Source organism: Lipotes vexillifer, unplaced genomic scaffold (assembly GCF_000442215.2).
Source record: "Lipotes vexillifer unplaced genomic scaffold, Lipotes_vexillifer_v1.1 scaffold496, whole genome shotgun sequence".
NCBI classification, from domain to species: Eukaryota; Metazoa; Chordata; class Mammalia; order Artiodactyla; family Lipotidae; genus Lipotes; species Lipotes vexillifer.
In genome coordinates this window covers 7291787-7312984 of record NW_006786690.1, presented here as the reverse complement: position 1 = coordinate 7312984, position 21198 = coordinate 7291787, and the positions used below count along the sequence as shown (strand labels likewise).

Below are 21198 nucleotides of genomic sequence, written 5' to 3'. Positions count from 1 at the left end.
TACCCAAGGAGGGTAAGTAACTTCGACAACTTCTGATTATCCAATACAGCACTTACGATGGGCCTTATAAATAGTGGGCACCCAGTAAACATGCTGTATAAATAATACCCCATATGAAAGAACATATTCACCTAATCTGCTTAAAAATCACTTAAAACAGGTCCAGTGTAAAGGGTATTTATTCCCTATGGTTTCTATCTAGAATAATTTTTTTTCTTTCTTTTTCTTTGGCCGCACAGTGCAGCATGTGGGATGTCAGTTCCCAGACCAAGGACTGAACCCGTGCCCCCTGCAGTGCAAGCTCAGAGTTTTAACCACTGGACCACCAGGGAAGTCCCTAGAATAATTTTTCTAATTAAAGAAAAATTCTCAATGGGAGTCAACATTCATCTGGACCCACACTGTCCAATACAGTAGCCACATGTGATTACTGACGTTTAAGCTACTTAAGTAAAACTAAATATTCAGTTCCTCAATCACACTACACATATTTCAAGGGCTCGAGACACATGTGGCTAGTAATTACAGGATAGCACACAGATAGAGTGCATTTCCAGCATCATGGCAAGTTCTAGCGGACAGTACAGCCACAGGAGAAGACACCCTTAAGTAATGTATCCTATATTTACTTAAACGGTGGATGTGGTTTCCTAAATCCTACTGTCTGCTAACAGCAGTACCAGAAGACAAGAGGGTAAAGACCTCAATAGCCTTCCTTAGCCTTCCTTTTTTAATCCAAATCTGCATATTCTATCAAGCCTAATTTCCCTTGAAAAGTTCAAAACAGTATATCCTTGGGGGAAAGAGGGATATTGGGGTCTAGAAGGCAATGGGGACTGGGGACAGGTAAACATATGACCTTTAACAAAATGTGCTCTGAGCAAACACAGAATCTGCACCACTGTCCTCCACATCAGTAAACTGAACATTCTTCAAAACAGGTCAGCAACCCACCCACCCAGCCTCACTCACACAGAAGGGCCGTAAAAGGGCGGGTATTCACCTCTGCTAAGAATCTGTGGTTTTGCAACAGGATGTGATTGGTGCATAAGCTAATTTCCTTTACAATTCTGATGCCAAAATACTCACGTGACCCCATCTAAGCCCAGCACAGCCTCACACTTGCCCTCCTCGATGATCCACAGAGCCAGAAGCCCTATTAGATGGAACAAGGCCCAGAGAGCAAACCTCTCTGCAGCCACGCCCACCTCCATCACCTTCTCCAAGGTCCCAGAAGGCTGGCACGCCCTCCAGGAGCCAGGAAGACCACCTGGCACCCTTAGTTCCTAGGATGCTAGGACACAAGACCAAATTAGAGACTGGCTATGATCTTCTCATATGATGTTGAGGCCCTTTCAAAAAACACAGGGTGCCAGAAGCATTTTTATAATATTTCACCCTTTACGTAAAGAAGTGGGGGAGAAACAGAATTTATTTGTATTTGTTTGTTATATCTAAAGAAATGAGGGCAGAAAAGAAAATGTCTACACAAAAACTCACCAGTGAAGATCTGTAGCAAAATTATTCGTAACATCCAAAATCTGGAAGCAACCCCAAATGTCCATCAACTGATGAATGGACAAACTGTGGTATACCCATGCCATGGAATACTACAGAGTCCCATATGGCACTAAAAAGGAACAAAACAGCAATACATGCAACAACATGGATGAATCTCCAAAAAAAACTATGCTAAGTGAAATCAGTCAAGCACAAAAATCTATGTACTGTGATTCTATTTCCATGAAATTACAGAAGAGGCAGAACCACAGTGACAAAGTAGATCAGTGGTTGCCTAGGGAAGTGGGTGAGGGAAGAGGGGAGGGAGTACAAAGGGGCACGAGAAAACTATTTGGGGTGAGGGAACTATTCTACAACTTGACTGTGGTAGAGGTTACAGGATTATTACCAAAACTCATTAAACTGTCCTCTTAAAACTGGTGAGTTTCAGTGTATGTAAATAATGCCTTAATAAATAAAACAAAGAGAGACCCTAGAAATATTAACAGTGGTTACCCAGGGCTTAAGCGTTTAGGGAGGGAGGGGCAAGCTGGAGGAGACTGGGCAAATGAGGACAAGGACAGGAGGGAGATTTTTCATTACACACAGTTTTATGCATGTACTTTCACTTCTGAAAGTTGTGACTGTATTATTGCCTTTTCCAAAACTGAGTTACAATTCTTTCAAAGCCAAACGCAGAGGAGGGCTTTGTGCACGGGCTCAGCTGGGCCAGTGTGGTCCAATGGCGGGTTCCTGTGGGTGGGTTCCAGGCATGAAAGGTGGGGGTGGGGAGGATGAAAAGTCTGATCCAACCAGAGTTGCAGGTAGAAGACCAGCCCTGTCCTCTAGGCCCTGAAGCCAGCACTCCGGGGCCTCCTGTCACATGTTAGAAAAACAACAGCTACCATTTACTGAGCACTTACTATATTCCAGATGTTACTACTCATGTGGCATATAGCACCTCATTAATTATGATGAATCAACAACACGGATGGAGCCCTCACTGCGTGCCAGGTACGACAGCGGGCATTTTACCTGCTTTATTTAACTATTTTCCTCAAAAAGGCTCTGTGATGAGGAACCAGTCGCAGAGAGTTAAATGAAGCCCCAAGCTATGTAGCTGAAAGTGGAGGAGTGAGAATTTAAACCCAGGCGGCCTGGCTCCAGAAGCCAAGCTTTACATCTCTGTCCAAGAACAACTCTGTTCTTGGGACAGAGGCAACACTAACTTCTACACCCATGCAGGCTGAGGCTGGGGAGGGAACCCACATCAGACACCACCTGGATCTGTGCGCCTGGCCTCCTCTGCAGCACAAGAGCCCTGCCAGGAGGGTCTTCCATTGTCACATCAGAGAGAAGGAGCCAGAAGGATGGAGAGAGTCATGATGCTGCCGGGCTCCAAAACCCTTCCTCCATCAAGCTGCTTCCTTGGCTAACAAGCAGTGAGAGCTGAAACCCAAATGTAAGTAAGAAGCATGTTTGAAGACAAAATGTTCCTGAGCTCCAAAATCTTAAAAGTCTCTATTTCTTCAGGCAAATGAATCACATGTCCAGGTCAGAGTCCTGAGCTGCTGTCGGAGAAGCCAGGAACCATGGAGGTACCACTTGAACAGCATCCTGCAACTACTCTTCAGCATGGAGAGAGCCGATACTCATCAGCCCAATATGAGGAAAATGAGGCCAGGAGGCAGGAGGGGAATAGTTCAACATCACACAGCAGGTCAGGGCCAAGATGTGGCCTGCATTCAGGGTTCCGGACTCCTGGAGCGACTGCTCTTTCTGCCCCTCCAGCATTTTCCAGAGTGTGGTATGCAGATCACCAGGGTTTGAGAGAGGTGTTAGAAGGGATATGCACGAATGCAATTTAGTGGTTACCTAATTTTTAAAAATTTATTTATTTATGGCTGCATTCGGGCCTTCATTGTCACACGCGGCCTTTCTCTAGTTGCGGTGAGCAGGGGCTACTCTTTGTTGCGGTGTGTGGGCTTCTCATTGCAGTGGCTTCACTTCGTTGCGGAGCCGGGCTCTAGGCGCGCGGGCTCAGTAGTTGTGGCTCAAAGGCTCTAGACCGCAGGCTCAGTAATTGTGGCTCACGGGCTTAGTTCCTCCGTGGCATGTGGGATCTTCCTGGACCAGGGCTCGAACCCGTGTCCCCAGCACTGGCAGGCAGATTCTTAACCACTGCGCCACCAGGGAAGCCCTAGTGGTTACCTATTTTTAATATGCATAGAAAAAATATAACTACCACATCAAACGTGTGATTTTACAGATGTTTTCTGCTTAGAGTAGACTGAGGTGTTAGGCTCAAGACAATTTAAAGAAAAACATTAAATAAATAATAATAAACTGTGCTGGTAGATGGCCAAGTAGGGGAACATGTCCTACACCATCCTGGGCTCACTCTGGCAGCAGGCTACACCAAGAAAGAGTAAAAGGGAAGGATGAAACGAAAGAAGGGAGAATGGAGGAAGCCAGGGGAACAATAGAGGTGTGGAGTTCCGCCTTGGTCCCCGCAGGTGACTCAGCTCTTGCACAGGGACTGAGTGCCCTGCAGCTCAGGACATCAAAGTGCCTCGCTCCCCACTCCCACCCCCGCCAAGCTGACCCAGCCTACGCTACAGTCTTCCCACCCCAAACACGCTAAGGTGCAAACGCCACACATGGGCCCAGTCAGGGGGAGTAAATGTCCTGAGTCCTAAGTAGTCCCCACTCCAAGACTACTGTCAAGGTGACCTCCCTCTGTTCCCTATACTTGAGCCAGCTGTCAGTGCTTAACCCATTTCCTTGCCTCAGTGACTCTCCTTTCTCTTTTGCTGCACGCTTCTTTCGAAATTCCAGGGCCGGGCTTCCCTGGTGGCGCAGTGGTTGAGAGTCCGCCTGCCGTTGCCGGGGACACAGTTTCGTGCCCCGGTCCGGGAAGATCCCACATGCTCCGGAGCGGCTGGGCCCGTGAGCCACGGCCACTGAGCCTGCGTGTCCGGCGCCTGTGCTCTGCAACGGGAGAGGCCGCAACAGTGAGAGGCCCGCGTACCGCAAAAAAAAAAAAAAAAAAGAAATTCCAGGGCCAAAAGCCCCCCTCAGAGCCTCCCAGCTCACAAGAACCCTAATTACCAAGGCTGCCTTGGTTTAAAGGACAATTTGGGGTCACACGTTTCCACACCAACATCAGATGCTGGGAAGTATAGCCGGAAAACACTGCAGGGTAGCCAGACTCTCCAGAGCTGTGCCTGTCCCACCCCTGTGGGTCCTAAGAATGGGATGCTCGTCTAAAATCGCCAGGGACACAAAGGGCCTTATCATCAAGCTGCAGTTGGACCCCCTCCAAGAGACAGGAGCACACATGTTTTAAGACAGGAAAAAAGTGATTCGCAAACACTCAAGCCTTCTTAGACTTTGAGAAAGACTCACTGGCTTACTAGAAAACTAGGTATCAAATACTCATAGGGATTATACTTTGCTCCACACCACCCTCCTACAAAAAAAACCCCCCAAATTTGTGGAAGAATGCTATTAAAATCTTATTTTTAAAGCAGCCTCACTGTATCTACCTCTACCTCACGAGGTACGTACGACATGGGCCACAAACCAGGCTTGGTGGGCACCTGGCATGAATAGCCGATTCTCTTCATTTGCATATTCCGTTCTGCAAATCTGCCCGCTTGCTAAGGTGTATGCGTAACCCCCAGATCAATACTCAGGGCACTTGCACGGTCATCCAGACACACGCAGAGTGGTGAAGAATCTGGGTCGCTGGACGTGCGCGACCCAGCTGCGGGTGAATGAGGCGATCTCTGCCTTCTTGTTTCAGCTCTCGAGCCGTAAACAGAGCCCTTCTCACAGTCTATTTAGTGCCACATTTTTCACCTTGCTGTTGATTCTGTTGTTTAAAAACAGCCCCCAGCGCAGTGCTGCCCAGAGTCCCAAGCAACAGAGGGCTGTGATGCACTTACGGAGAAAACACGTGCTGGACAAGCTGTGTTCAGACTTGAGTTACAGAGCTGTCGGCCATGGCTGATGAGTCAACAGTATGTATGAAGTAAGGTGTCCTTAAGCAGAAACGCACATAAAACAATGTCTTTTTTTTTCCTAATGTTTCACATTAGATCCTCAGATCTTATTCATCTTAGAGCTGAAAATTCACATACTTTTACCAACCTCTCCCTAATTTCCTGACCCATGGCAACCAATTTTCTACTCTGTTTCTATAAGTTTGACTTTTTTTTAAAGATTCCACATGTAAGTGATACTATGCAGTATTTGTCTTTTCCGGTTATGTATTAATCAGATGATAAAAATGTTGTCACCAGAACATCCCAGGAACCTTACCATGTTCCCCCAGGAATAATGGTTCAGGATTTGCTAACTCAGTGTTCGTGGTGACTTTACAGAATGACAACCCAGAGCAACAAGAACAGACTGTATACACACAGGCAGGGAGAGCAGGTTCACACCTCCAGATACAAGCTACAGGAGCCGTCATAACAATCAATAAGAGTAGGAAAAAGAATAAAAAGTGCTGTACAAAGACCCTCAGAACAGTACAACATACAGAGAAAAATTAGAAACCTCTACTTGTCCAACTTTAGGGGAATGGTAAGTAACAGTATCAACCAGTTGACGTATTAGTCATTTAAAATGTTCTTGAAGGGTTTATAACAAGAAAATTCTTGTGAAAAAAACCAGGATATAAAAATAGCATAGGCAAGGGCTTCCCTGGTGGTGCAGTGGTTGAGAGTCCGCCTGCCGATGCAGGGGACACAGGTTCGTGCCCCGGTCCAGGAAGATCCCACATGCCGCAGAGCGGCTGGGCCCGTGAGCCACGGCCGCTGAGCCCGCGCATCCGGAGCCTGTGCTCCGCAATGGGAGAGGCCACAACAGTGAGAGGCCCGCATACCACAAAAAAAAAATAGCATAGGCAATATGAACTCAATCACATGAAAAACGTTTAAACTATATAGACACAAAGCTGCTGAAGCAATATACCAAAAAGTAAACAGTACCTGCTGGCAGGGTAAGATTATGGGCAAATTTTTTTTCTTCTTTCCTGTATTTTCCAACTTTTCTATAATGAACACATTACTCATTTATTTATTTACTGGCCGCGCCATGCGGCTTGCGGGACCTTAGTTCACTGACCACGGATTGAACCCGGGCCCAAGGCAGTGAGTCCCCGAATACATTACTTCTATAACAAAGAGAAAACACTGCAAACTTTCTTTTAATAACGTCAGATTCCAAAGGGATCCCTTATATCAGGGAACGAGGTCAGGAAGCTTCCCCGGGTCCCTGCCACTGGTGCTCATGCCCAACTACAAGGCCACGCACCTCCTCCCCTAGGCAGTGAGCAGCTTGAGGCAGGGACCGCCTGTTCTTCAGGCCAGTGTCGCAGGACCTGGCACAGAGCATGGCACACAAGAGACACTCAGCAAATAATGACAAAGGAAGGCGGGCGGGGGACGGGGGACGGGGGACGGGGATGGGCAGTGAACTGACAGCAAATAATACCCAAGGAAAGAAAGCCAACTGCTGGGCTGCCTGGGTAAAGGCTGTGGTGTCAGTCTGGTCGGGCCATGGAGAGGGTGCTGAAACAGACAAGGGCAAAATCGAAATCAGAGCCTCCATCCTGGCGTGGGACTTCCTTTGCGAGGTGGCCCTGTCTCCCTGCCCAGTCACATCACGCTCTCCCACTCATTTGGCTCCCACAAGTTTAAATTATTGTTGGTTGCCCTGAACATGACGTCTGTGTCTGGCACATGCTGTTCTCTCTACTGCCATGTCTATACCCAGCCCTCGTCCTCCTGGCAAAGGTATCCTCTCATCTTGGCTCCAACAAAACACCTCTCCCTTGGGGTCCCTGCCTTGACTCTCCTCAGCCAGACCCCTTCTTCAAGGCACCTGCACACACCCCTTACAGCCATTATCTTCCCTTCCCCAGGTTCTTTTGAGGCCCAGAGACAGGAACGAGCCAGACACCGGGGGTCACCAGATGGTCTCAGGTGGTCCACAGATGAGCATCTTTTATTATCAACGGTTACCTAAGTTTATTTCAATGTGTACTTTCTACTCATGGCAATTAATATTGGTTTTCTGCTTGTGGTAATGACAAAGTTTCTCTCTTAGGACATTCTTGCAGGAAAGCAAGGAGCTCTCTCGACTTGGTCAGAACAGTGAGCCAGACTGAAGAAGCGAAGTTTGCCAGGCAGGGAGACTGAGGTCAGATCAGAGGGGCCTGGGGGACACGGGTGAGGTACAGGCTACAGCACTTGTTAGAGCAAAGTGACGGGAAGAATGTGTGGAGAGAAAAACACTTGCTCTCTTTAGCCCCACAACCCCACTCCTGAGGAGGTATCTTAAGGAAGTGACTCAAAAGGAGGGGAGACAAATACAACACACGTACGAGAGAGAGAGAGAGAGAGAGAGAGAGAGAGAGAGAGAGAGAGAGAGAGAGAGAGAGAGAGAGAGGGAGTGGGAACTGGTTCAGGATTTGGGGAAGACTTGCCAAAGAAAGAATATGGGAAACAGAAATGTGGATGAGAGAGAGAGAGAGAGAGAGAGAGAGAGAGAGAGAGAGAGAGGGAGTGTGTGTGTACGCAGATAAAGATATAGACAGATATCCACTGCAAGGAACAGAGAGCAAAGTAAAGGGCTTACAAATGGTTCACTTTTTAATCCTCACAACAACCCCATGAGGTAGGTTTTCTGATGTGAACATTTTGCAGAGTCTGAAGACAGGAGAGACTAAGCAGCGTCCCGCACCACTCAGCACCCTCCCACACCTCTCCCACACCGCTACACCGTGCTGTCACATCTGAACAGCTGCATCACATCCCACTGAACAGACACACCGCCGTTTCAACCTACTGTTGAACATCCACTTTGCTCAGCATTCTGTCACTGCCATCCATGTCTCCTGTGTACACTGCAGGAACTCCCAGAAGGACCTGGGTTTGAATCTGAACCTGTCCCCAGATTTCTTCTTTAACTCAGGGTACTGGCTTTCTGCACTGGTCAACCCAGCCGCCATGAAGCTCCCTCACCAGGTCATGCTGGAAAGCGTGGTCTTTCCAATGCGTTTACTGGAGAAGCACGTTCAAAGATGAGTTTTCAGGGAATTCCCTGGTGGTCCAGTGGTTAGGACTTCGTGCTTTCACTGCTGAGGGCCTGGGTTCAATCCCTAGTCAGGGAACTAAGATCTCGCAAGCCTCGAAGTGTGGCAAAACAATAAATAAATAAAGATAAAATAAAATAAAATAAAATAAAAATGGGCCTGAGTTTATGTGGCAGAAAAGACAATGGCCTACTCCAGAGTGTGGCGTCCAGATTCTAGAGTGTTAGACAGAGGACCCTAGTCCCAGCTGCCTGGTGATTCACTGTGGGATCCGGACAAACCACAAGCCCTGTGTGAGTGGTGAAATTCCATGACACAGCAGCTGGGTTCAAGTCCTGGCTCTGCCACTTATTAGCAATCTTTGTAAAATCTTCAAATTTACATAAAGTCCTAAATTCATAAGACCTCATTCTTAGGAGAATTCTGGAAACTAACTACAGGATAATGCATGTAAAGTGCTAAGTAAAGTATGTAGTAACAGATGTACTGCCACCCTTTCCTTATTGACTTGGAGGGCCTGCTGAATGCTTCAGCTGATTTGGAATCTGGCTGTACTTGTTCCAGTACACAGCCCATCACCTGAGACTTAGAAATCATTTTTTTTTCCTTTCCTTAAGAGACTGGCATGTAATGGAATTCAACTCACAGAATTGTAGCGGTTAATCCAATGCCACACAAGGACATTGGAGTAAGACTGAAGCCTCACAGATCACTCTGAGCTCACCACACAAAGGTCCAACACTATTTATATGTCCATGTTCTGCCAATTAGGCACATGATGGGACAGCCCATCCTTGGGGACCACAGCAACCAGTTCTTGTCTGTTGTTTCAAGAAATGCTTCCTCGACAATCAATATGTACCAAACGGATCCCAGGGAATCAAAATAAAAGCAGGATCTGGGGGAAAATTCCCAAGATGCTTTTGTGTACTCTCCATCTGGAATTCAGCAAGCTCAGAAACCACAGTCCCTCATATGCAAATGTTGAATCATTATGTCATACACTTGAAACTAATACAGTGTTGTCAATTATACTTCAATTAAAAAAAAAAAGGAAAGAAACCAATAGTCCATCAACACAAAAGCCCTATAAAGCCAGTTTTATCGGAGGCAAAAGGACAAGGGAATTCTAGCTAGCAGTTAGATAAATGCCTCTGGAGAAGGTTATTTAAAGGAAAGAATGAAGAAATCAAGGTAGTTAAGGAATTGGGAAGACTGGACCTATTTCCCAGGAACATCACCTAGTGCTAAACGAGACGACAAGTAATAGAGGCTGCCCTGACCCAAGGACGTGGAGACCCTGCCCATCTTGTGGACAGATGCTGACACCCACAGCCCGGCACTCTAACCTCTCTGAGGACAGGAACCTTGTTCAGTACCTCTGTATGGTTTTACCTCTTCGGGTTGGAATAATCACTTATCCACTAGTTATCTAGGAGAGCGGCAACCACTGCCTCACTGCTCATTTCTGGCCCCAGCTGCAGTGTGACACAGCCAGGGCATGGAGCTGGTCCCGAGTTCAAATGCTAGCTTGCTCCCTGACAGCTATGTTATTTCAGAGTCCGCCTGGATGTGCACAGCGCAGAGGAGATGGGGAAGGGAGGAATAAAGACTATAGCAGTGCCTGAGGCCTCAAAAGCAATTCCACACCCCTGACGTGGGTTAGAAGTTTCTATGCGGGACATGAGGCTTCCTTGTAAACGAAGAACTGCAACTACCGCATGCTTACTCTCCCACATCTTAAGATGGGCTCCAAGGCATCTAAGCCAAACTAGGAGCAGTCACCTAACAGTCTGCTTTGAGTGGCAAAGAATTTAAAAAGTACTAAAGAACATTTGTTAGATGTTCAGAGGAAAGTACTTATACTTTCCTCTGTACATGAAAATGCAGCCTTGGACCAGCCTCCAGTGTGTACTGAGGGCTGGATTTTGGAATCAGAAGGATCGAGTTTAAAGGCCACCCCTGCCCCTTACTAGCAATGTGATCCTCTACAAGATTCACTTTAACCTCTTTGGCCTCCATTTTCACAACTGCAAAATGGGGGCATGACCAGGACAACGAGAAAGATAACATGAGACGGCACTTGTAAGGTTCAGCACAGAGAGGCTGACGCCATGCAAGTCCCCTTGCGTGATAAATCCTCTAAGCCAATGTGCAGAGGCCTGCTCTGTGTAAGGGAGCGGCCCGAGAGCAAGCCCCTGGGAAGCTGGTGGCCAGGGCCTCTCCTTAGTGTCGTCATGACACCCGCATTTCAGATTTACAGTGTTCCTTAATACAGGGATTTTTAGTCAATCCAATTCTCTTCCCTATGGAATGGTGCTAATTTGCAAGACAAATGATGAGATTGCTGTAGGTAATAAGGCGCCATCATATGAGGCCTGAGCTACAGCATTTCATGTGTATTACTCTTATTTAATCCTCTGTGAAGAGGAGGATATTACGTCCATTTCACTGATGAGGAAGTTGAGGCTCAGAGAGATGAAATAGGTAGTTCAAGCTCACACAGTCCCTAAGCAGCCAGATCCAGGGGTCTCCTCCACTATACTATATACCAGGCTGCCTTCCAACAATCATTTTTTCCCCCACTGTATCCTGCCTCTTTCTTATACCCCTAAACCCCAACACTCTACGTACCTTAAAATTAAACACATGTTCTTAAAAATAAAACATGAAACCCCTGAGGCAGTGAACTCTGGCGGGTCTGTAGCAGTTCACAAATGCAACCCTGGTTAGCAGCAGCTGAGAGCCCCTGGGAAAACATGCCACCTTCAGAAAAGGAGAAAATGGATCAGAACATCCAGGGCAGGTGCGGGGGAGACGGGGGATGAGGCTCACTGATTAGCACCCTGCCCTGCTCCCCTCAGAGGTGCTGGGCACCATATGTAACTGGCAATCCAGTGTTGGCCACTCATGCCAAGAAAGAAAAAAAAAATTAAGCCATTTTCCAGAAGAGTGACTTTTATTATAACCCAGAACAAAAGCACCATTTCAAGCAACCTGTTCATGGAGATGCAGGTGCGTGCTCGGCAAGGCCTGTACTAACAGGGTGTGTTTCCAGTGAGATCTAGGAGAGACAACGCCTCCTCTGGGAGATGGACACAGATGTGAAGTCCCAACTCTTTCCAACACAAAGCAGAGGGAGTTTACACATTTCAAGTCTCTTTTGGCTCTAATAACATGCCAAGAGTCCATGTTGCTGGTAATAACACAGTACTATTAATAAAAGTAGTTAATGTCCTCCTGTGTCTGGCTTTACATGTATTAACTCATTTAACCCTCATTAAGTCCATCAGAAACAGATCCTCTTATTCCCACCACTTCACTGTGAGACAAGGAAACTGAGGCAGAGAGTGAAGGAAGCTCCAAGGCTGCAGGTTCGGACTGCGACCCAGGCGGTCAGGCTCCAAAACCTGCCCTTCACTGCCCTGGACTCTAGAATCAAGAATGCCTTCAACTCCAAGGACAGCCAGGTGTGTGACTGTGGGCCAACTGCTCAGCGCCCGCCACGTGGCAGAGCTGCAGTGAATGCCGGCGCAGCTAGGGTCCCCATTCCCACCAGGCCCTGGTCCCGCCTCCGCCGGACCCTCCGACAGCCTTCAGCACCAGGAGTGGCCCGACAAGAGGGAGAGCACTGACCCAACCCCAGGGCATACCCCACACTCAGCTCCTTCCACTCCTGTTACGCCCATCTCAAGTGACACAGACCTCCTAGGAGCCCAACACTGATGTCCTGAGAAGCCAGGTGTGGCCGAGGGCTCATGTCCCAAAGGAGATCTGGACATTTGCTAGAAAGCTTCACTCTGGAATCGCCCTGCCCTAGAGTTTGGTCTGTATTAGGCTGAACCACATGAAATACTGATATTCAGCCATTTTTGACCAAGGAAAACAGCAAGTTCATGTGGTTCAACCCAGTGGCGGGGAGGGCACTTACCTTCAGTAAGGACCTACTAGACATTCATCAATCCAACACCATGGAGCCATGGCCCACGGGCCAGGAACAGTGGAACACGGCGACAGTACTCACAGCTCTGAGAAGGGGATGTAGCATCTGTCTTCCCTCCGAGGACGAGAGACAGAACGTATTAGGCATCGTGAGGGTAACCAGCTCACGCTGCTCAAGGTCATACGACTATTAAAACGGCCAGTATGGTCTTTCCCCTCAGCTTCCTGGGCAACCTGACACTGTCTGTGGTGCCCAGGCTGGGACAGGCTTCACAGGAAAAAGTCCAGGGCACCCTGTATGGTCTCATCAATGAGGGGCTGTCACAATGACTAGGATGTATGCCAAGAACAACGGTGCTGCCCAGAAAGCCAAGGTGCATCCCTACGGTTTAGCAGGTATCTTTCTAGAAACAGACCGAAGGTTCCAGCTGCTTTCCTTTTCAACAACCTGAACCAAAAAACCCTCCGAACTTCTAAACTACACCCAGACTTCTTCAGCCTCCGTGGCTGGACCTATAGGTGAACCTCTCGACCTCAGTTTCCTCATCTGTAAAATAAGCATCCTGGTGGGTCCATGCGTGAGAGGAACAGGACAGCAGAGTTCAACAGGCATGAGTGGATGGACCTGGATCAGAATGCTGACTCTGCCACTAACTAGCCAGGGCCCTTAGGCAAGTTACTAAACCTTTCTGAGCTTCAGTTTCCTTATCTGCACGATGAGGAAACAGACCTCACAGAGCTGGGGTTGAGAGAATTAGAGAGTGACTGTGCATCCGGCAGGAACACAGGCAGAAGAGAGGCGGTACTGTACAAAGTCCAGGAGAGAGACCCGACAACCTATGGGAGGAAGACTGCTGTCTCAGGGCACCTCCAATTCCTGCTCCTCAAGACCAAGTCCGAGGGCTTCCCTGGTGGCACAGTGGTTAAGAATCCACCTGCCAATGCAGGGGATATGAATTCGAGCCCTGGTCCAGGAAGATCCCACATGCCGCAGAGCAACTAAGCCCACGAGCCACAACTACTGAGCCTGCGCTCTAGAGCCCACGAGCCACAACTACTGAGCCCATCTGAAGCCCGCACACCTAGAGCCCGTGCTCCACAACAAGAGAAGCCACTGCAATGACAAGCCTGCACACCGCAATGAAGAGTAGCCCCTGCTCGCCACAACTATAGAATACCTGCGCGCAGCAACAAAGACCCAACGCAGCCAAAGATAAATAAATACATTTATAAAAAAATAAAAATAAATGATGTTTGTGCTTAAAAAAAAAAAAAAAAAAGACCAAGTCAGAGGCCTCAAATCCCAGGACAACCAGGGCTCCACACCCACTATGGCTGAAAGAGATTTTGAGACAGGAGCTGTCTGGAAGAGGAAACAGAAGAAAGCAAGGACAGTACACATCAGAAACTCTCACAGAAGAACTTCCCTGGTGGTCCAGCAGTTAAGACTCTGCACTTCTAATGCTGGGGACGTGGGTTCAATCCCTGGTCGGGGAACTAAAATCCTACATGCCGTGTGGTGTGGCAAAAAAAAAAAAAAAGGAAAAGGAAAGAAAGAAAGAAACTCTCACAGAGCCAAGAACCTGAAGTGGCCCAGCCAGCACTGCTGTGTTGGGTCCACATCCAGCCCCAGGGACCACGCACTGACCAAGCTGCGCTCAGCAGAGAAGCAAAGGACTGATAAAAAACAAAGCCACAGGTGAGACAGAGACAAATTCAAGAGCAGGTCTTTCAGTGGCCACAGTACCTTAAATCACTTTTCACCAGGAGTGTGCAGTGGATAAAGCGCTCCTCCTCTCAGTTTCTGAGCATAAAACTGCATGCAGGAAGCCCATCCATGCGAACTCAGACTTACCCCTTCAGGGCCAAAGCCTCATAATGAAGAAGCCTCAAGAAGCAGCATGACACGTGAGCAAAGCCAGACCTGGACTGTCTGCCTGCCTCTCAGGGCCGCAACTGACAAGGGAAGAGGTCACCTGATGGGAGGCTGCTCGTCACTGACCCCAGCAGAAAGAGTATGTGCAAAACCATCTTTATGTAACCCTAACATTTTAAACTAAAGATATTTCACTTGGTAACCGTAATGAGTCCTCTGCCCAAATCTCATGGAAACTTTTGAGGCAATAAGCCCAAATCCCGCTAAATAACCATGATTCTAACTCAGAGAGGTCCTGCTGAGTTCAGTGCTAGAAGAGGAAGCTTCGGGGAGCAGTTTAAGCAGTGGGTGGAGAAGTTAGGGGTCTGAGCCAGTGAAAAGGACCGCTTGCAATCTGCAGTGTGGTAAGAGCCTCACGGCCAGAAAGCCCTGGGCTGGAAGCCCTTCAGATCGCCAGCCGTGGGCCGGGGACTCTGCCTCTCGGGGTCTCAGCAGAACTGGGGGCCACTACCAATTGCATCCAGGCTGCCTGGGAGGTTAAATACAACACCATCTATCAACCATCCATGTTAATAAAATAATCACTCCTGCTGCACCAACAGAAGTACCAGGCACTGTCTACACTTGCCACATGCAAACTCACTCAATCCTCACAATAAACCCGTTGGGGCAGGTGGGTGTAAACGCCAGGGTTGCTACCTTAGAAGAAATAGGACTACCAGACTGGAAATGTATCACTAGAAAGTTGCAGATGAAGGCTCCTCTCACAGATGTCCAGAGCTGTCCGAAAGCTGCGGGGCGGGAACAGGAGGAAGCCGGAGAAGGGACGTGTTGCTGCCCCTGCACTGATGCCCAAGTAGGGCAGAATCTCAGACCTGCCTGTTGCCATTTGCCTCCTCCATTTAACTTGAAGACCCGTGTTCTCATAGGTCTGACTGCTGCGTGAGCGTCCACGGAAGGAATGACCTGATGGAACAAACGTGAGCGGCAGAGGCGCCCGGCGTCCAGAGCTCGGGCTCCGGAGGCAGGCGGGCCTGCGTGATGAGGGCGATGGGGACGCGCAGGCTGAGCGGGACTCGGGGCCACCTGCCCATGTGGGAGGGCTGGGCGGCTGGGTCACTGGGCTAACCAGACTGAAATCCCCGTTCAGGCATTAGTAGCATATCAAGGCTTTGCAGGCACCACTATCTGGGATTTAAACTGCCCCAAAATAGTTGCTGGGTCAATGATAAAGCATCCTCTCCAAATGCCTGAACAGGGCAGCTCTGGGGGCAGAAGCTTCCCCCTCAGCCCAGAGGTGGTAAATCACGACGGCTGGCTCTGCCTTCCTATCTTTATCTTTCTCACCCACCCCTTCCTATCCATCCCCACAGCAGCCAGGACCCTTAGAACCTCGCAGGCTTAACGCCTGTGAATGCCTCCCTCCAGGGCCCTCCCGGCTGCACACCACGCCAGATGACCCTTCCTAAAATACCACAACTCTGCCAGCCTCCTCAAATTTCTACCTGCCCTGTCAAAAATCTAACTGGCTCCACACTGTCCCAGATCAAATGCAAACTCTCTAGCTTAGCAACTCAGGCGCTCCACAACTCCCTCCCGAGACCGAGGCTCCCCCACTGGCTATCCACTCTGCGGATGGTCCCCAAACTCACAAGGCCAACCATCACCCCAACCTCTGCTCTTGTTCCAGGCCCTTGCACCCACCCCATCCTCTCCGCCTGGGCAAGGTCTCCCCGGGTTCACACCCAGCCCCCACCAAGGCTGCCTGCGGGCGAGCCTGCAGGGATGGGCAGACGAGTGGCCCTTCTGAAGGCTTCTCCACCCCCACCACCACCCCCACCCACACCCCCCCTCCCGGCTCCCTGCTGCACTTCATTTTCTGGATGCACCTTGCCTCCCCTTCCGGATTAGAGGACAGGGATTTCGGCTTCTCTTTGTGTCCTTACTCTGTAGTATGCAGATTAAGACAAATGATAACCCTGGCTACCACTTACTGTGCACCAAGTACTGAGTTAAGCACATTACAATTTTTCACTTCTTTCTCCCAGTATCCCTATAAAATGCCATCCTCACGTTACCCATCAAGAAACCACCGAGGCCAAGGGAGAGTAAGATCCTCACTGCAGGTCACACACTGAGTCGCAGAGACAGGACTCCACGCCAGATCAGCCCAACCCCAAAGCCCACGTTCTGTGGCGCAGGCAGAAGACAAAAGTGCTCACCAGGGCTTCCCTGGTGGCGCAGTGGTTGAGAGTCCGCCTGCCAATGCAGGGGCAAGGACTCAGTTCACAAAGGGCTCCACCGGGCACAGACGAGGCACCCAGAGCCTGAGATACAGCATCAGGTTACAGCAACACGTGGTGTCCACAGCACAGGGAGCCTTGTCTTCTGTGGTGGAGTAGAGCCTCTGGCTCTATCAGGGACTTTCTTCATTCAAGACACAGCCCAAAGCCAAGCAAACTCCAAATACTCCTTCAGCAGGCAGTAAGCAGTGGAGAAAATGGGTCTACCTCTGAAGTCAGAAAACCCAGTTCCTCCACTTAGTAGCTATAAAGGGACTATCCACTTACCCTTTGAACCTCATCTGTAAAATGGTGATAATAATAGTCACTACACATATAATTATGTGCCAGATGCTGTTCAAAGCACTTGACAAGTATTATCTCATTTAATCCTCATAACAGCCTCATAACAGCCTTATGAGGAGGTACAGTTATTAGCCCAAGGCTGTCTGGCTCCTAAGTCCTAACTTCGCAAGCGATGCCGGAGCTCGTGGCAGCGGTCAAGGCTCCACCTCCTCACACCAGAGCGTTGATCTCTAAAAGCCTTAGTTTGGAAACGGCAATACTCTCACTGGTCTTAACGTGGGTGATCTTGTACCCTTTGGACTTCCACACCCCACTCTCACTGGTGGGATCTGCCTCCAGGAGAAATGGGACAAGAGCCTGTACTGTGAGCCCTACTTCTCACTGTTTCTGAGAAACAGAGTGAGCCTCCGGCACAGGAGTCGGGGGGACCCAGAGCCAAGTCCCAGGCCCGCCCCTCACACCAGCCACTCAAGCTTTCGAGCATCCATCATGGGGTGGGGTAGGACCTAAGTCCTACCTCAGGTTTCTGGATGACGGCAGATCCTCAATCAATGGTAGCTACCCAGGTGAGAAGGGCAGGACTTCTGTGGCACAAACCTTCCCGGCTGGGAGAGCTTCTGGTCTGCAGGGGACAGACCGTGTGTGCAGTGCCATTCACCTCCGTGGTGGCGGCCAAACAAAGGCAGGCGTGCTCCCCAAGGCCGCGGCTGAAGCCGGGCACAAGCCCCAACTTTCTCTGAAGTCTCCTGCATTATCTCATCCAAGTGTGCTTGCAGTTACATTAAACAAGGCTCTGCTTCCTTAAACTGTAGGTAAGAGTGACACGCCTCCCTGCCAAACAACATAAGCTGTGAAGGCGTGGACCCTTGTTTGCCTTACCAGGCTTCCTTGTCCTGAGCACATAGAGCAGCACAGAGAAGGCACTTCATAAATATACCCATGAGCTTCAAGCAACTCCTAACACACCACTGTCTTTGCCTAATGCCAAGAGTTTTGCAGCCTGGGAAGCAGGAGTCTCAATGTTCAAAGTACCTGCCCAGCCACCATTTCCGTGTGCTGTCAGTCATCTGTCCTCTCCCCTCCCCCAAGGAACGTAAAAGAAGAACAGGACTTCTGAGTTATAAATAGGAATATCTGCTTTCAAACATACAATTTAGGGCTTCCCTGGTGGCCCAGTGGTTAAGAATCCTCCTGCCAATGCAGGGGACATGGGTTCGAGCCCTGGTCCGGGAAGATCCCACATGCCGCAACTAAGCCTGTGCGCCACAACTACGGAGCCTGCGCTCTAAAGCCCGTGAGCCACAACTACTGAGCCCGCGTGCCACAACTACTGAAGTCCCCGCGCCTAGAGCCCGTGCTCTGCAACAAGAGAAGCCACCGCAATGAGAAGCTTGTGCACCCCAACAAAGAGTAGCCCCTGCTTGCTGCAACTAGAGAAAAAGCCAGTGCGCAGCAACAAAAGACACAAAGCAGCTAAAACTAAAATAAATAAATGTATTAAAACAAACAAACATATGATTTAGCATCTCTTTAATCTCAAGCTATGGATCGTTGGCTACTTTTTTCAAGCATTCCACCAAAGAGCAGCCAGTTGGGTTTAAATAAACAAGGCTGTATATACATGTGGGGTCTGAGTGGAGCTAGACCTACACCAGGAGGTCCAGACCTACACCAGGAGGTCTACACCAGGAGACCAGCCAAGACACCAACTGTATTGTTCCACCTTGTAACAATATAACAGGCTTCTCCTATCATCTCTTGTCAGGCCAAACCAACTGGGAGCTGGAGGGACAACTCATGAGGGGGGCTGGGCCCATCCCTGCATGCTACAGCCCCACCATCCAGCACCAGAATCATAACTCTAAATTAGGACAATAATTCCTAAATTAGATGCTAGAGCTGGGTAAGGAAAAGTGTTTTGAAACTATAAAGCACTTACAGATAGTAGGAGAGCATTACCTGCTAAGAGAATGCAAGTAAATTCCATTTGCTTATGCATTTGTAACTGATGCCAACAGAAATCACGGAATTTTCTCCAAAGTCCAGCGCACTTTAGACTCTCAAACTGCTATTTCCCTTGACGGATAACTGAGATCTAGCTGGTTTCTCTACCATCAACCCTACTGAAAATAAAACCACAGTGGTTTTAATACATTTACCTATTACGCAACCCCACACCACCACTTCTGTCCTACTCCAACTGTCTACACTGGTTTCTTAGACAGAATATTCAAGTAGGGGATAAACTGAACAATAAGCAGTCAGAAATTACCTATAAGCCTAGGGGATACTAAGAACGAGTTATTGAGAGAATGAGTATGAAATCCAAGTGGCTAAGTTCAAGACACACCCCAAGCTATTTCCTTCAGTGCCAGGTACTGTTCTAGGCCCCAGGGATACAGACATGCAAAACAAAAGACAAAAACCGCTGCCCTCAAAGAGCTCATGTTAAATAAGCCTGCATCACCAAGAACACATAAGAAGCCTGGGACAATGGAAAGGATGCAGTTTAGAGCCTAACAGATGTGCTCCCGTCAACTAAGCAACATCTTGAGGAAGGTCCTCCATGCCCTGAGCCTCAGCTCCTTCACCTGTAAAATGGTGATACACAGCATCCCTCAAAGGGTTCTGTGTGGATTAAGTAAGTGGAGCACAGAGCACAGTGTCTGGCATCTAGTAGCCCCCCCCCCCCGCTCCCACTCCCCACAGAAAAGTTAGCCTTTTTCCTCCATCCCTTCCACAGTCCTTACACATTATCCAGGTAAGACCCAAATACAGGACTCCTGAGAAGCCTCATGTATCATCCTGTTCCTTCTGGGTCATTACAGGCATTTTCCCATCAGGTCTGGAGACTCAGGCACTGAGGGCCAAGGCAAGATGCTCCCCCCCTCCCCCCCACCCCACTGCCAGAGATGCTGCCTTGAGCAGCCCCACCAGGCCATCCCAACCATCCTCCCCTGCTTTTTTCCTGACAGCAAACTTGTAAAACCTCACTCCAAGTCCTCACCCAAAACTGTCCTGGAAAAGTCCTTCCCCACCCAGGCCTGGGACTGCTATCGGAGAAGTCCAATAACAATGGCCATGCTTTTCATCAACATACAGGAAGGCATGAAGAAAAAACTCACCCACTCTGAATTAGTCACCCTAGTTCAGAAGCAACATCCCTTCCTTAAACAAGGAACCTAGAGCCCCCAAACTCTTTGGAGCCCAAAGTCCACATGCAAACATCTGCCAGCACTGGGCCAGAGGAGCAGGTGGCCACCCTTAATCTCAGTCCACCCTTCAAAGATGCCTTGGCCACGCGAGGCAGAAGCCCTCTGGCCCTTCCAAGCTGGGTGCTGGGCCTGCCCTGCAGAAGGTTCCAATGTGGAGGGTGGGCGGACTCACTGGTGGGGGCCTAGGTGAAACCTCGGGCCAGTCAGAGCGCCGCCAGAGCACCTGCCTTCATTACCAAAACAAACAGCACGAGTGGAGCGAGCTCTCTCCCTCGGAGTCTGGCTCACCTGATCCGAGGCACCTCCATAATCAGCAGTTCCAACCCTCACGAGCTGACAGCTGAGGGGGAAAGGGAGGCTGCGCCTGCTGGGGTACATTGTGTCCGGGCCGTCTGTTGGCCTCGGGGCCCGGGGGCCTCCCAACGGCAGCGGCCTCACAAGGGCGATTGTGCGTTCATCCCCGTCCCGCGACTCCCCCATCCTCATCCCTCGGCTCCCGCACACGCCCCGGCGCCGCGGGTCCCAGCAGGACGCTCCGCCAGCACCGCACCCCGCGGCACCCAGGCGGCGGCCGCGGGAAGCGCCCGCAGAGCGCCGCGCTGCCTTCCCGGCATACGGATGCCCGCCCTGCCCTCGCTCGCTCCCAGACGGCCTCCCAGAAGGGGCACCGCTCCAACTTGAGAAGGCACAGACTCGGGACCCCCATCCCCACCCGGGCTGGAGAGCTACTCTCACTTCCCAGGGGCGGCAAAGAAGGTTCGCCCTAGGGAGAGGGGAGGGGACCACCTGGGTCAGAGGCAGGGCAGGGAGCTGGGCCCTGGAGGAAGGGGTAAAGCCCCGGACAGAGTGAGGCTGACGCAGGCTACGCCGAGAGTGGTGAGAAGTCCTGGGAAACGGACCACGGAGTGGGGGGAAGGGAGTGACGTCCAGGCGGGGGCCAGGGGCGGAGGGGGGGGGGGCCAGACTTAA

At 49.8% G+C, this 21198-nt stretch overlaps 1 protein-coding gene across 4 annotated transcripts in view; it reads right to left on the bottom strand.

Annotated features, from left to right (window-relative positions):
* The window catches only part of CAPZB (capping actin protein of muscle Z-line subunit beta), a 139351-nt gene that overhangs the window by 115374 nt on the left and 2779 nt on the right, over positions 1-21198 (bottom strand). Inside the window, exon 1 of one of the 4 annotated variants that reach the window (XM_007459245.1) lies at positions 20518-21043. The exons of 2 other annotated variants lie outside the window; for them this stretch is intronic. In XM_007459245.1, the coding sequence (XP_007459307.1) occupies positions 20518-20715 (198 nt within the window). In that variant the 5' untranslated portion in view covers positions 20716-21043. Of the gene's footprint in view, positions 1-20517; positions 21044-21198 lie in introns of those variants that run through there. One more of the 4 variants, XM_007459244.1, reaches the window with a different exon arrangement.